General features: G+C 41.6%; 1 protein-coding gene across 7 annotated transcripts in view; it reads right to left on the reverse strand.

Moving 5' to 3' along the window:
* Window positions 1-16,929, reverse strand: part of SEPTIN11 (septin 11) — a 112,576-nt gene that overhangs the window by 10,137 nt on the left and 85,510 nt on the right. Inside the window, exons 8-11 of one of the 7 annotated variants that reach the window (XM_025289860.3) lie at window positions 15,564-15,696; window positions 13,383-13,570; window positions 7,379-7,446; window positions 4,496-4,653 (exon numbers count right to left, since the gene is read on the reverse strand). In XM_025289860.3, coding sequence (XP_025145645.1) covers window positions 7,422-7,446; window positions 13,383-13,570; window positions 15,564-15,696 — 346 coding nt within the window. In that variant the 3' untranslated portion in view covers window positions 4,496-4,653; window positions 7,379-7,421. Of the gene's footprint in view, window positions 1-2,004; window positions 2,446-4,495; window positions 4,654-4,689; window positions 5,304-5,914; window positions 9,890-13,382; window positions 13,571-15,563; window positions 15,697-16,929 lie in introns of those variants that run through there. The other 6 variants (XR_006552173.2, XM_006059942.4, XM_006059941.4 and 3 more) reach the window with 6 other exon arrangements.

Below are 16,929 nucleotides of genomic sequence, written 5' to 3' on the forward strand. Positions count from 1 at the left end.
TTAAGCTCTCACCTCTTGTTGCTAAACATCATCATGTGCAGCTGTAAGTTCACATCACTTAAGCCATGGGAGGCCTGTGCACATGGGACTGATGGGAAATTACCAAGATCTGCCATGTTGGGACTTAGATGTGGCTAAGTATGTCTCAACAACAACAAAAACATTCTAAAAATTCAAGATCCTAATGTTTGGTTAAGTTGTTTGGTCCTGCACCCTAGAAATACGCTTGGGAATACTTGAAAATAGCCAAGTCCCAAAAGCTTGCTGCTTTCATTTTCAGTTGGATTTGGCTGATCATAGGACAGAAGGCAATGGTGACCCACTCCGGTACTCTTGCCTGGAAAACCCCATGGATGGAGGAGCCTGGTAGGCTGCAGTCCGTGGGGTCGCCAAGAGTGGGACACGACTGAGCCACTTCACTTTCACGCATTGGGGAAGGAAATGGCAACCCACTCCAGTGTTCTTGCCTGGAGAACCCCAGGGACGGAGGAGTCTGGTAGGCTGCCGTCTATGGGGTCGCACAGAGTTGGACACGACTGAAGCGACTTAGCTTAGCAGTAGGACAGAAGATGGAAGTATAGCCTTAAACGTGGTAAAGCTAGGTACAAGGAGTTAAACTGACAGCTTCCCCTCACCGTATTAAGAAGTTTACAGATTACAGACCTTCCTCTATTTACAACAGAGTTATATCTTGATGAACTCAATAAGTTGAAAATATCCTTAAATCAAAAATGAATTTAGTGCACCTAATCTACTAAACACCATAGCTTATGAACCTAGTCCACCTCAAGTGCTCAATACACTTAACATTAACCTCCAGTTGGGCTGAATCCATTTAACACAAAGCCTGTTCTACAACACAGGAATCAGGTATCTTATGGAATTTGTTGAATCCTGCCCTTAAGTGGAAAACTGGTTCTAAGTCTATCAGTTATTTTCCTTTCATGAGTGCATGGCTGACTAGGAGCTGCTGCTGCTGCTAAGTCACTTTAGTCGTGTCCAACTCTGCGACCCCATAGACGGAGGACCCCATCCTCCGTCCCTGGGATTCTCCAGGCAAGAGTACTGGAGTGGTTTGCCATTTCCTTCTGCAATGCATGAAAATGAAAAGTGAAGTCGCTCAGTTGTGTCCGACTCTTAGCGACCCCATGGACTGCAGCCCACCAGGCTCCTCCATCCATGGGATTTTCCAGGCAAGAGTACCGGAGTGGGATGCCATTGCCTGCTGCTACTGCCCAGCAAAATGAATATCCGTACTGCATATGGCTGGCCCAAGACAAGATCCAAATCCAGAACTACAGTTTCTTCTTAATGTATATCACTCACACCATCACGAAGTCAAACCATATTAAGTCAGGGACCTTCCGCAGTGGTTTGCGTGATGTAAGACCCATGTGTAGTACAGAGATATGCCTCTCCCTGTGCCACCTCTGGGTCATTGACAAGCTGTCCTAAGAGGTAACCAAGAACATCTTACCAGATAGAGAAGTTTAGACAGCCCACAACTCTAGGTTTTTCAGGTTCTAGGAGGCTGAACCTCTCCATTTCTCTCAACTCAAAGTATGAGTTTCATGGCACATCAAATGTCAAAACTTTTGACCTTACTATGTTACATAACAGTAGGCCAGTGAACTTAAAACTACTGAAAAGCAATTAGTGTGTTTTGCTTTTTAGAATACTCTCTCTTGCAGTTTAGCCCAGAAAGGGCTTACCTCTTACTCCCAGAGTTTGCTGTATGAGGTATACAGAGACATGCAGTTCATAGCATGTGGCTACATCCCCCAGTGCCTAATGTTGGCCTAGTGTAGTATAAAAGTATTTGGGGAGAGGAAAGAGTGGGAAGACGGATGGATGTAAAGCAAGGGCAAGGAGAGCTAGAGCTGCACCTCTTCAGCGTTACAAAAGCCCTGTGCAGGGCACGGTTAGGCAGAGTTTGTAGAACGCTATTGTGCATCCTACCCCCATCATACACAAATTTTTTTTTTTTTTTGGACAGGAACCAACCTTAAAGCTTCATGCCTCTCGGTGCCATAATTTGCCAAGAAAAAAAGCTTTTCTTTGGTGCCAAGAAAGTTTCCATAGTGGACTGACAGGCCGTTTCAATTCACAGTACTGCAAATAACTGACTTGAGGAAGACATGAAATCTTCATCTGTACCTCCTACGATGTTCCACTAATAATCAAAAGATCTCATTTATTTACAGCTGCCTGTCAGAATAGGAAGGTTGGAAAAGGAGGTGAGCAGATACCCAGGCTTGCAATTAGTCTTTTCATATTAACACATTCAGCCCTGAGGGTGCCACTTGTTGGCTAGAGACTGATCTGAAAGCTACATGGTAACAATCACAAGGACTAAATACCACAGTCTTAAGGATTCAAATGCAAGGATCTTCAAAGTGAGCCATGTTGCCAACACTGTCTCCAAGGTGGAAAGATGGCAGTCATCTGCAAAGCAAAAGGTTTTGCATAGAACTGTCATTTAAGTACAGTGAAAATTATTTACTTAGTTTTTCAGATGTCCAGAACTGTTTACCCATACGGGACAATGATAAGCAGAAAAGTCAAAATAACTAAGAAGGAAGTTTAGGTACAGTCGATGCGAAAAAGTACAGTCGAGCCTACTGGTATGATGACCTAATTTTATCTCACTCAGCTCAGTGCATACTAATTCAGAAGATCAGGTTTCTCCTTTATACATGTGCTGTGCCAATCTCAAAGAGATCATCTAGGATACACTTTGAGCAATAAGGCCGAGTCTGTAGCTGAAGCAAGGTTTTTTTTTAAAAGACGATGAAAAATAAAAAGCCTGTTATCAAAATAGGTTCAGCTGGTTCAGTTCTCCCTGCTTTTCAACAATCTACTTTGGGACAAGCGAGTAATGTTTATTTTTCATCTCTCTTAGCTGGTCAGCCAAGAGAACTTGAGAACCTACCAGTTTTATCAACACTTGAGAAAAAGAACCTGAAGTAAACGGGAGGTTAGCTGTGTGCTTGACCTGTGCTGTCCATTACCCACTCTCCCTAGATAACTGAATAGAAACCAACCTAGATGGAACAGCCAGCTCTCTCGCCCCTCTCACTAAGATGTCACCATTACACTTCTCTAGCCTGAGGCCTAAAAGGGGAACAGCAGTAATAGATTACACATTTCTCTCCTTAAGGACAAAAATACTGCCTAATTTGAGTTTTAAATATTGCTCAAAAAATGTCTTTACAATCTGACACAAAATTTGTTTTCAAAACGAGTGACAGGGTAAAGTTGATATTAAAATAATGAAAGGAGCTTAAAAAGAAATCCAATCATTGTGCTTAGTAATCACAGTGGTTTCACACAATAGGATGTCTGTGTTCAACTTACAAGACTGATAGTATGTCATGCTGTAGCATCAGTTAATGAGTTGATACCCACCCATCCATCCGTCAAACCACTGATCACATCTTAGCAGATTTCTATCCTTGCAGATTATAGTGTAATATGGAGGGGATGGCTCTCAACTCATATTTTAACTATTTAATGGCTCAGATGAACTTGATTTTAATAACATGTAATAACAGTGTCTAAGTAAAGGAAGCCTCTCGCCAGTATGCTTATCCAATTAGACTAAATAATCTCTTTCCAAGAATCAAATGATTCAAGAGGCAGGCACTGTTGCTTTATCATTTCACCTTTCAACCAAAGCATATGTTTACCATTCTTAAATAAAGCGGGGAACTCTCTCAAGGATCTTTACCAAATGCAACTCATGCCACCAATATCCATCTGTTATGGGGCCAAAAAGTGATGGAAATAAGCAAAAACTATTGACAAGAAATGAAAAGGTAGCAAACTGCATGTTCATGCTTAAAATAGAAATGAGTTTGGAAATTGCACCTTGACTACAAAAATTGCCCCTAAGAGGTGACTGCTGACAAAACAACCTACCCCTGCATCCAGCCCATCACAAACGAGTCAGCATCGGAAGTCACTGACTCCACAGCCAGAAGTGTGTGTGTGCGTGTGGGTGTACTTGAAGCAATTTTCAGCATTTTTTTTTCCTCCTTTGGCAAACAGAGTGGAGAAAGCCACCTGGCTGACTGGCAGATGTGCATGAGAACCATTGTTTACAACGCTCCTGTTGTCTGGGACAGGATATGTACTTGGGGGTTTGTTTCCATGGTCCAGGACACAAAAACTCTGGACACGTGGTAAAGAAGAGCTTCACAATAAATAAAAAGGCAAGCATGGGCCAGAAAGTTATTTTAACGTACCTTTAAATATAAATTGAGTCCCAGAGGCAGAAAAACCACCTACCCAGCCCTGGCACATTTTAAACATGATTAAGACTTGCAGGTCAAAGTCCCAGTGACAGCACTGGGGCTTGCTGCTGTGTCTGCGATGAGGAGCATCTGAAACACGGTTCTGTGGCTTGAATGTCACCTAACTTTCCCCTTGAGCTTAAAATTGGCATAATTTTGATACCAAAACTAAGTCTGAATAACCAATACATAAAACTGGCTAAGTAGAAAAAAAATTTTTTTTTTCCAAAACAGAGTCCCAAACCCCAAAAACTTATATATAGGATGCAGGTAACAGAAAGAGTCAAATAAAACAACAATGGTTCCTGAATTTAAAGGAAGGATGCCCACTTCTCTCTCTGAAGAGGCAGACGATCAGCTGAAAAATAAAAATATTGTATCAATAGAACACTCCAAATTTAAAACTTGCAGCCATCTTTGTTCATGCAATATCAAATGTTTAGAAAAATACCCCAAACTTCAAAACAACCCATCAAGCTACCAAGAGGAAGGAAAACTGTTGCCCCAATCTTATGACCTGATGGATGGTTGAGGGTCCTGATGGGACTGTTCAGAAGGTCGCTCATGGGACAGAGGTCTGGAGTTTACATGAGATCGTTTGTGGACCCTCAGACTAGGGTCCATGCTGTCTTCAGTCCATGAGTTCTTGGGTCAGCAGCTTCAAGAACGTGACAGCTAAGCAAGATCCCAACACATGGCTACTTTGGGTTTTGGCCCAAGTTCTCTGTTTCACTCAATTTCCTTTTAAGGAGTATTATTAAGTATTACTGTTTTTGGTGACGATAAGTCATTTTAGTAACCACTATGGGCAGTGGTTTGTAAACAGACATTGACAAATACAAACAGCAGTGCAGTATTTGACCCAGACTTTAAAGAACAGGAGGCGATGGTGGAAATGAGGTAACTCTTCCCCAACACGTGTGAACAGACAGCTCCTGCTCTTCTAATGCTCTATGTCCATTAGGAGAGAGTAGGGCTTGTCAACAGGATGGTTACATAAAGAAGAAGCTACAGAAGAGAAAAAAGAAAGGTTCAGATTCAAAGTTGATTCTTAAAAGGCTTTAAAAAAAAAAGGAGCTTCTCTACAACAAACTGAAGGAACAGTGGTGTGTCAGTAAAAGGATGGCAGTCGAGGTGGGGAGCAACAGCAGTAGAGCTGGCACCAGAGGCCGAGGAAGAAGAGGCTGCCTCGGCGGGGGCGGTGGGGTGCTAATCAGGGTAGAAGGGGATGGGAATGGGGGACAGAGGGTGGCAGAGACGGTGTATGAAGCACAGAACACCACGTGGCAAGCGTCTTGGAGGAGGTGGTGCTGCCCAGATGGTAGCAGTTCAAGTCCAGACAAAGCAGGAAAGCATGAGACACTTCCATCCCTATTTCTTTTATCCAGTATTATAAACACGTGTACATTTGTATATCAAACAGTGACTAAAAAGAACTCACAAAAGGGCACACAATGTTTGGGTAAAAATATATTTTCCCCCACTTTATGTTCTTGGCACTAGTGATATGCATAGATTACCTGTCCACCACGCTCCTACCTCCACAGACACCAAATGACCGAGCCAGTTTGCTACGGGATTACTTTCATACTTGAAAAAAATGATATGCTTCACACCAATACAGTTGTTTTAGTTTTTTAAAAAAGACAAGTGTCTAACATGCAGTTTACATATATGACAATTCTGCATTAACACTGAAAGGAGATTACACAACAGTTTTAAAAACATTGGTTATTTTCCAACAGCAAAATGACAGTGATCTACAACTACAGTTTAAGGCATATCAGCATATTTTAAAATTAAGGAACAGACACAGTTGTAATGCTGTTCACAGCTTAATCTTCCATTTATTTAAAAAATTCCCTTCATACCTACATACAATCTAGACTTGACGTCAATTCCCCCTAAAGAGTCATCACATATGTATCCTGTCAATGGAACCAAGACTTCTGGAAGTTGAGACTTGACAACTTCAGACACTTGCAAATGGCAAAGCAAAGGGATCTCAATGCACAGTTTTGGTAGGACCACACAGAGACAGTATGACATGAGTTGGTAACAGCTGAAAACCTGATTCAACAGTCTGTATTATGAAACACCGATGGATATGTCAAGCAAGTGAGGAAACCAAGTCTGTTTGTTTGAGGTGCACAAGATATGAGGTGTTATTGCTGGTGAGATCACAAAGCAGAGAAAGAAGATGAGTAACCTGTGCCCAGCATTCTGTTAAATGTTCCCCTGGTTGAGGTGTCCTTTCTGGACAAAACCACCACCAATTAATAAAGAGCCTAAGCTGAGAAAAGGTCGTCTCTCAACTGCCCGTAAATTCTCATAAGTGCTTTTCCATCACATCCTTCTTGAAACTGTCATAGGTATCTAAAGTCCAGAAGAAGCAAAAGCATGGTCATAATGGTTGAACAAAAGATCTGGGGAAGGGCCAGCAAGAGCTGTCTTGGCAAAAAAAAAAAAAAAAAAAAAAAAAGTGATCCTTGGTAGTAGTTAGCACAAGGGAAAAATCATTAAACCAGGATCACCAAAAAACTAAGCAGTCATAAAGGCAGTGTAATATGAAAAAAACTTTCTCTTGTTTTTCTCTAGTGGAAGGTAGTAGTTTCTCATTCTAGCTTTACTTACACAGTCAGAACCAAGGACCCTCTGGGACTTCCCTGGGGGTCCAGTGGTTAAGACTTCACGCTCTCACTGCTGAGGACTCAGGTTCAATCCCTGGTCAGGAGACTGAAGTCCTGCACATCACATGGCACAAGCAAAAATAACAACAAAAGAGAACCAAGGACCTTCTGTAATATCCAATGAACCCACAACACTATGTAGAACACAGACTGGGATTGATAATTTCTGACTTCCACACTGACACCAAGGAAAAGTCAAATCTCTGTTTCTTGTGAAAAAGAAATGTGAGCCATTTAAAATATAGTTTTCTTTCTTTTAAAAAAAGAAAACAAAGGCTACTCAAACCAATACCTCCCTACCCCCATCCAGGAAAAAAGAAATAATTCCACCTATCCCATTTGTTTCTCTAAAAAGCCAAAAAGATCTCAAAGGTTTCTTACTACTGTACTTACATGCAAAGGCGAAAGCACATCCAATTAGATTTGAGGGTATCATTTACTCCGTGCAGAGCCAAGGACTACTGTGAAAAAAGGCACAGATACAGAAAGAAGAGAGGGCAGCAATAACAAACCAAACAGGACCGGGGAGCAGGGGCAGAAAAAAGTTCAGAAGCAACGCAGTTTTTTTTTTTTTAAAAAAAAAAAAAAAAAAGCTTTTATATGTTTCTTTTGACTTTTTATTCCCTGACTCTCCATGATTTGTTTTTCTGTGAAAAATTTAATGGGGGGAAAAAATCAATCAACAATCTTGGAATCAAAAAGTCAGCTGGATGCCTTTTGCGGTTGGGCTCACTTTAAAAAGGCTTTAGCGATGCATGTAAAATGGTCATTTTCAAGGGATGCATTCTTAGGATTTAGAAGTGTATTTCCTGTTACAAGGCACAAAAATGAGCACACAAGCAATGATTGGAACAAGCATACAGCACTAGTATTCAAGCTTCTGTCTGGTGCACAGCGTCTGAGCAAATTCAGCCCACGATTAGAATCAGCATGCCACCTGATGTCTGGCTGCTGCACAGCTAGCTTCAGACTAGAATCATTCAAAAACAAAAGCAGAAACACTGATCCCGGAGCTTCTAAAGCCTGTCTTTATACCTCTATTGCCGCTTCTGGTTTGCAGTTTCTATCCCAGCTTAGTTTGAGCTTCCATGAAAACTGATTCCTTGCTTTGCCTAGTTAAGCCTAAATCAGTTCATGGAAGCCCATTCCTTCTTTCCCTAAGAGTTGAGGATAAAGAGAAGGTTGAAAATTTACTGAAATCAGCTAGAGACTTACTATTTAAATTTTTTTAAAAAAGTGTGTATGTGTTCTGTTCACTTAATGTATGACTTAATGAAGACCCTTCTCCAGGGGATCTTCCCGACCCAGGGATTGAACTTGGGTCTCCTGAATTACAGGTGGATCCTTTAGCATCTGAGCCACTAGAGAAGCCCATCTAATGGATGACTAGGGAGGGCCAAAAGGAAAACGCAGGGGTGAAGGGTCAGATTCATAAGAAATGTTATTCTTTCAAGTAAGAAGTTGGAGACTATGGAGTCAGAGAGAAGCTGGGAGTGTTTTGTTTTTATGGGGGGAGGGGGGATAACTAAGAAACTGAAAGGATAAGCTTCAAGAAGGAAAAGTATAGAAAATAAATTAGGTATGCTCCTTTCCATACAAATCTGGCATATGTAGTCTATGTCCTGAAATGTGACTAATTCCTAATTCTTGTTGATGGGGCAATGGGTCTTAAACGTAGAGGGCAGGTTGAGCGAGTCTTGGTGAGGCCATTCCTTCAAGACAACTGGATTTGAAAGACCAGATGTTCTATTCCTTCATCCCTCTTTTGGCCAAATATCAAAATATGCAAGGAAATTGGGATGTGAAGTTGGATTTCTGCTTTCTTGACTCATGGGTTTGTATTATGTCCCTTCCCATTTCTACCTTAAAATGACAAAATCTCCTCAAACTTGTGCTGCAAGATGATACAGTTTATAACAAATTTTCTATTTTAAATATTTCTGGAAAATTTCTCCTTGGAATTATTGAAAAATGTTACTCAAAGCACTGATATCCTGGAGTCAGTCATTAGGCCCTCGCCCTCAGCCTACTGAGAGCAGATTTAGGTGTGTTTATGAAAAGATGGGGTATTGTTAGTAGCAAACAAGTTGCAGAAAGCCCATTAATTTTAGTAGAAGACTCTTCTACTAAGAACGTTGTATGATCAGCCTTGGAGAGGGCTATCTGTGAGAGGGCCAAGGCTGCCCTGACACAAGTAAATATAATCACTGATTTCTTATTACAGGCCAACTTGGCTAGGACTTAAGATAGGGGTTCAGACATGTTTTTAAAGCCATAAGAGGAGACAAACCAGTCTGAACAGATCCACAATCCAGGCCAAATAATGTTATTATAGTAATAATTTTAAAAAATCCATGCAAGGGTGAAAGTCAGGTAAAGCTTACCCACCGTTCTGCCTACATACAAAGCTACCTTGGTTGGGGCAGGTGAGGAGAAGCAGCAGAAGGCGTTCAGAGCCTTTCCATCATGGAGATGAATAATCAAGAAAAGCAAGTTGTCAGAGCTATTCAGGTTTACAGTTCAGCTGCTGAGGTGGTGAGAAGTTTTCCTGTCAGACGTACATGGAGGAATTTAGCCTCCTTCCCTTGGTCCCAAGCAACACTCGAGTCACAGGACAGGCATGCTTGCTGCCGCCACTCTGAATTGGCATAAACGGCAAGTCATTTGCGTTTCCAGAAACAAAGTCCCACTGCACATAGCTTTTGCTGTGACTCCCTTGTTCTATCATTTTCCACCCCCCAACAACATTCAGCAAAATGAGTTAATAGTTATATGGTGTCTGGGGAAGGGGGAAAAATAAAAATAAAAAAATAAAAGGACACAGATGGCAGAGATACAATATTACTGCAAAAGCAGGTGAATGCGGACCATCCTTGGCTTGCCAGGCTTTATGTGAAGCTTGCACTGCAAGTTAAAAAACAAAACAAAAAAGTTAGAAATAATAATAAATTAAAAGAAGGAAAATTAGGAGCGCCAGCACCAGCATTCGGTGATGGTGAATGCTCATGCAATGATTATGGAATCGACAGAAATTAAAACCAAAAATTTGAGTAAGCTATATACTACATGACAAGCAAAAGCAAAATTTTAATACTGAATTAAAGAACACATGGTTAGTTTCCATTTGCAGGTCATTCGGAATTCACGAGTGACTTCTTGAAACCATTACATGTTCTACTGGGAAGATTTGCGGTTTGATTTTTTATTTTCTCATAACACAAAACCATGATCTATTAGATTTGGGCATCACAGCAGTACTGAATAGCTGAAAATTCCATTTCTGAGCTGCTAGAGTCAGAGAATAAATAAATATACAATAAACGTCTTTGAACAAATAATTTGGCAGTTGGAATATAGTGGATGGAGGACATGCTATTGATCTATTTGGGAGGGGGAAAAAAAAGGACGATCATTATATGGTTACAGCTATAGCAATGCCAGGAGCCTTCCCCCTCTTAGGTATAAAGCAACACCAAGTTCAAGATCCACACGTCTAATTTTAGGCAAATCCAAAACATGCAACTTCATTCCTTAGCAAGAATCAAAATATGTTTAAAAAAAAAAATGAGTGGATGATTCTGTAAACTGTCATTATCAGATGCCAGGTATAGTTTTAAAATGAGATTTTAAAACTTTCTTTTTGGAATGGATGCGTCTTTAAACCCCCAAACTGCCGGCTGGCAAAGTTTTCAGAAAAGATGAACACTGTCTACTGAACAACTTACCCTCGGGCACTTCCACCACTGAGGTGTAGCCGTGAGCAAGGAAAATGACTTGGTGGCCAGAGATGGCAGGAGGTGGGGTCCAGTTAAAGGCAGTACCAGGGTTAGTTCTACCTTGTCTGTAATCTTAGGACATGTAATATGCTCTCATGCCACTACAGGTCAAGGAGGAAGTACAAAGCCTTACCTACGTTAAAGAGGGAGCGTGTCATTAGAATAGAAAAAAACAAAGAATTTCAAACTATTAGAAAAACTTAGTTAAGCTCTGAGGTGGAAGCATAGCCGGTGAATAAACACGCATCTCTTTTTAAATTTTCTCCCTCGAACAGCTCCCATGCTCCTCCTCCAGCTACGCAAGAAGGAAAGAGCCTCCCATGTATTTTCAAAGTACTGTTCTAGTTCCCCTGGTCACTGTCTGTCTGTGGTCCTCTCTAACCAAAACTCTCCACTGGCAGTAAGAGAAGTAATTTTTCTTTTCCACTTTTACACTTCCGGCCTCCAGCTGGCAATTGCTTTCACTGTTCAAATGGGAAAGGGAGCTGAAGTTCCTAGAAGAAGTTACCAAAAAGCTCGTGCTGTTGTCAGGCACAACATCTGGTGACTCTTGCGCACCAAACTCAGTCTAACCCTATTAATAATAACTGAGAATGTATAAATAAGGCTAAAATAGAATTCACACGCACTTCACATAAACTTGAAAAGCATTATAAATGTCTAAGGCCCAAGGCTGGGAAGAAAATAACCTAAAACGTTCTAAAGGATAAGAAAAACCTCCTTACACGGAGAAGTCTGTTATTAGAGAGACTGTTGAAAATGGAGGCACAATGCTGATCAGCTCTTGGAATATTTATTGCTTAAAGGCACATCCAGTATAAATGAGATATCCTTGGAACACTGCTGGTCTTTTATAAAAACATTTTTAGTTCTAAAACGTGTACCTTTATGCACTTTGTGCTTCAGGGTAAGAAAACTTGACTTTGGGTTTCCTAAAACATGAGTCAGCAGCTTTTTTCTATTTCGTTCATGCCTATAGATGTGTGTACACACGTACACACACACACACACACACAACCTATTTTTATCCTGGGTTGGTTTGGATCAACAAGGGTATGATGCCAAATGGCTTTCATTGTGTCTTCCCTAAAGGAATCACCAATCTCTGACTGCATGGGGATCGTCACCATTAGTGACCGACACTGCCCCCAACGTGTAGAGCTACTACAAAGCGCGTTCTTCAACTGGATTATAATCTAGGCAGCTGTCACTCAGAATTAATACAGCATGACTCAATTTTCAGCCCCTGGAGTCCTTCGATCGGTTGGGTCTGTACCAACCCCATTCAACACCACAGCTCACCTACACTGACTACCTTCTATTGCTTAGAAAATCTGCTTGCTCCCCTGCTCCCTTCACACATTGCTTGCTGGCTCAGAGCTTGGAAAGTCAAGGTCTGCAGAGGAGAACTGCAAACTCTCTGCATGTCACGGAGCAGTGCATGTTGGTTTCTACCACAGACAACATAACAGTATTCCTTGCGGGGCAGGTCTGCACACTGACCGAGATGAACACCTCACTGCCGTGCTCACTGTCCACTGATCAGACCTGAGGACTGCGCAGGCTCCAGCCTGTCTGCCATATTACATCTAAGAACGTAATTTTCTGCCTGCTCCAGTACCAACATTTTTAGTGTTTACTTAGTTGTCAGCCTCTCCCCTGGCACCTTAGCATCTGAGGGTGGAGAGCAAGAATCCTGAAACATGCTCTGAGTTGGCTCCTCACTGCCCTCAGAGGGTCACGTATTAAACGAAGAGGGTGGCACCCATGGGCTCACCACCCGGCCGCCACTAAGGTTTTCTTCTAAGGTAACTTACTGACCACTGTGCTTACTGTCAGACCAACAGTAATTGTCATAAAACGGCACCCTTGAGTCTTTCAGGTGATTTCCATAAAGCTTCAAATTACAGGAGAATTTCAAGGCAGGCCCAAATCCCCCACTGGCTTCAGGCCACTGCTGCTGGAATATCATAGGGAGTGACAACTCAGGAGCAGAGTCTGACCCCTCAGCACATTAAATCAAGGCTATATTAAAAAAAAAATTTCTTTGTGTGTGTGGATACAGGTATGTCTTGAGAGCTGGTGGAAGTGTCTTAATAGGATGGGCATTTTGATTTCATTTTCACAATAAAACAATTCATCATCTTGTTCAGAGGAAAACTAGTGGCCACTGGCAGTTCTTCTGAATCTTTCATTTTGGGAACAAGACGGTCAGTGACTGGCTTCTCAAGCCTTACAAGAGAGAATAGAAAAATAATTCTAACAATCATAATTTTAGGATGCTCTTTCATCAAGAGCCAGGAGGATTGTCTCCAGAGAGTAGTGAAGAGAAATACACTGTCTTCTCGAGAGTCCTAGTATTGGTGCAGAAGATGCTACTGGAGACGACAGGCGGCTCCAGTCCTGATTGCTTGATCGTGTGGTCAAGTTTTAGACATGAGTGTTTGTGTACCCTTTAGATATACTTTAAAAACCTTTATCGTCTCCCCTGCACTGTAGAGAAAATACTTGCTTTTATCTTTCTGGTAACAGACCAGTTTCCAGTCTGCAAATGGGAAAAGTAGAGACATGCAAGAGGAATAAACTGTTAGAGACCCCGCTGCATGGGGGACACCGCTTACTTTTTCTTATCCTTGTCTTTCTTGGTTTGCTGGGCCCCAGACTGTTGGGCCTGGGACTGGAGCAACTGGGCGGCTGCCTTCTTCTTCTGGAAATTGTTCACCTCCTCCTCCAGCTCCTTCTTCTTGTCTTCCACTTTCTTCTTCTCTTCTTGGTGTGTCCGCTTGAGGAGGTCGAATTTCTCGTGGAGCTGAAAAGGAGAGGAGGAGAACAAGCTTGAGGGAGGGGCTGGGATGCTTGCTGGTCTAAGGCTGCTTGCATCTGTTCAGAAACACACACGTGGTGCTGCCTGTGGTCCAGTTCCCAAAGGGGATCTGGATCTAGAGCTGAGCCAGGCAGAGGTCTGAAGAGCATCCTGTGGAGCGCTGTGCTCTATTGAGACTTGGATCCCTTAGGACTAAGATAAATCTCTGTGCAGTTTTTCGGATAACAGAATACAGTCATTGTAAAAAGCATAAAGAAGAAAATTAAAATCATCCATGCTCCTAGTAAGAAACTTACCTAATGGTAAGAGTAGTTCTTTTCAAAATAGATAATACATATTTACTTGAAGACTTACATAATGACTACAGATAGACGTATACAGACTATGCAAATAAAAAGAGCATGTAGAGAAATTTCTGAACCTTGACAAACTAAATTTAGAAAAATATCACAATGCAGAAACAAAAACAGGGGGAGAGGGAAGAAGGGAGGGTGGGGAGGCAGGAAGAGAAAGGGAAGGAGGGACAGAGGGAAACGTCCGCACTGAATGATTCTAGATTTTTTACCCAGCATTCACTTGATACTTAAAGCCAACAGCAAATAAGGCTCAACTTTCTTTTCCCTGCAGCAAAACTATGTTGAGTACTTAGCTATTAAGTAAACTCTAGGTTTTTCATTATCTACCATCAAGGCAAACCTATGTCTTTTTCTCAGTGGGATAAATGTTACTCAGAAATCCATGAGGCCCGATTCCAATTGATGTCCATACAAACAGACTCATAAATTTTAATGTACCTCAGTTTATCTTTTAACAGGAGAAAATGAGTAATATTCATTAAGCTATATCAGCTAAAGAATTGGGTCATTTTAAAATCTGAACAGAATTGATTCCTTCATTCTAAACTCTTTGAAAACTTACTGTATTGAAAATATTACTTAAGATGAAAACAAATTACTACTCATTACCATGTGAAATAATTCATATGTCTGAAAATGTTCAGTTATTTATTTTACAATATACTATGCATACATTTAGCAGTATATTTAGGGTATTATGTATAAGAAACAAATGCAAATAAAAAGGATACATTTACATTTAATTAAGTGATCTTAAAAGCTTCCACACTACATTAATCTGCTGCTGCTGCTAAGTCACTTCAGTTGTGTCCGACTCCGTGTGACCCCATAGACAACAGCCCACCAGGCTCCCCTGTCCCTGGGATTCTCCAGGCAAGAACACTGGAGTGGGTTGCCATTTCCTTCTCCAATGCAGGAAAATGAAAAGTGAAAGTGAAGTCGCTCAGTCGTGTCTGACCCTCAGCGACCCCATGGACTGCAGCCTACCAGGCTCCTCTGTCCATGGGATTTTCCAGGCAAGAGTACTGGAGTGGGGTGCCATTGCCTTCTCCAACATTAATCTAATGGCAACTAAATTAATTTCTTGGTTTAATTTAAATAATAGGGGCATATATGTTTATATAATCAAATATATGTTTATCTGTGCAGTTTTAGGCAGATTTTGTGTGCTTAAACTATTTTAAAGTGGTAATGATTTAGTTTGTGTGCTTAATTATTAGAAAGAACTTCCAAAAGTGATAGACCAAAAGCTCTAATTTGTATTTTAAGAAACTTCTCAAAATAAAACTAATATAATCAATAAATACTGCTTAAAAAAAATTTTTTTTTAAGAAATAAAAAAGAAATCCAGGAAGCAGTTACCCTGGCCTGGAACTACAAGGGCTTTGGGATCAGGCCTAGAGATCTAAGATCTAGCTTTAGTCTTGGCTTTGCTGCTAAGTTGGTATGTGACTGCATAAACCCCTTAATCTTTAGGACACTCAGTGTCGCCATCTGTGAAACAGGAATGAGACTGGCTGTCCTGCTCTTCACATCACGCTGGTAGGCCACTTCTCTGATAGAATACACGTGGCAAGTGCTTATCTCCTCTGTCTCCCCTGGACGCAGGACAGATGGCTCACCTCTTTCTCTGCCTCTTTAAGTTCAGCTTCTTTCTCCTTCACTCTCATGACAAACATCTGTCTCATCTCTTCTTCTTTCTTCTGAAGTTCTCCCAGAAATTCATTCCTTTTGGCTTCATACGTCTCCTGAAGACTACTCAAAAGCCACAAACCAAGGACAGTGTTGTGAAGTTGCATGATAAGACATTTCAGTTCAGACAATTTCTACCCAACTGCTTCCTCAAAATAGATAAGGCTGCCGCTTACCAGGTTCAGGGACACATAAAATGGCACCATCTTTTTTTAATTATGTGAGGATCAGAAAGACAAGCGTATAGGAACCAGAGATGTGGCAGTAAGCACAGAATAGCACTAACGCTGATGTTGTTGTTTAGTCGCTACTCTTTTGGGACCCCATGGACTGTAGCCCGCCAGGCTCCTCTCTCCATGGGATTTCCCAGGTAAGAATACTGGAGCGGGTTGCCATCTCCTTCTCCAGCGGATCTTCCCCACTCAGGGATCAAACCCGAGTCTCTTACACAGGAAGGTGGATTCTTTACCACTGAGCCACCAGGAAAGCCCCTAGCACTAATGGGATGCCTCTTACTGCCCAGGCTGTCTGCTGTGTATATTCACACAGGGTCAGCCTGGGCAGGCTGGTGTCTCCCAGATCAGTACCAGGTGGACACTGAAGACATGATTAGAATTTTAGAAGGTTAGAGGGGGTGTGGGGAGAGACATGCATTGACACTGGAGCCAGACAGAGCCATCAGAGCTGGTTTGGGGTTCACAGCAGTTTACTGCCTGATCTGAGGAAGGGCACAGGCTCTCAGCTCAATGTTGTCTATATAAATGTGAATACAATGCCTTCCAGGGATATGATTATGGGAGGTGAATGTGGGCAGACCGAGAAAAGCATCTGACATAACATTAGTGCTGGATAAATGTCATCTCCCCCACTCAGCTCCCTCCAACCCCCCAGTTTAGAAAACAGACTCAGTGAACCATTTAAAGAGACAATAGTGTATCTAAAGATATTATAGAAAATTACTACTCTTCAAGTGATATTATGAATTGTAAATAGAGCAGGGAGGAGTTTTACTTTTATTTTAAACCTCATCCACCTCCTGACTGTCTACAGAACTTAGGGCCCAATATTTTAAAGCAAATGCCATGGACTCAGTTTCACCTCCAAATCAGAACAAATATATTTACAGAAAAAGCACCGTTGGTGACACAACTTAGAAAAACAGACACCCACACCCACTCACACAGAGAAACATTTGTGGGTAAATTATTATTTCTAGCTCTCCCTTGAACTATCCCTAGAACAAGAGTTGTTACAGTAACACAAGTCTGCAGAACTGTCCACCTTTACCCAGGGACC

Source organism: Bubalus bubalis, chromosome 7 (assembly GCF_019923935.1).
Source record: "Bubalus bubalis isolate 160015118507 breed Murrah chromosome 7, NDDB_SH_1, whole genome shotgun sequence".
Classification (NCBI taxonomy): Eukaryota; Metazoa; Chordata; class Mammalia; order Artiodactyla; family Bovidae; genus Bubalus; species Bubalus bubalis.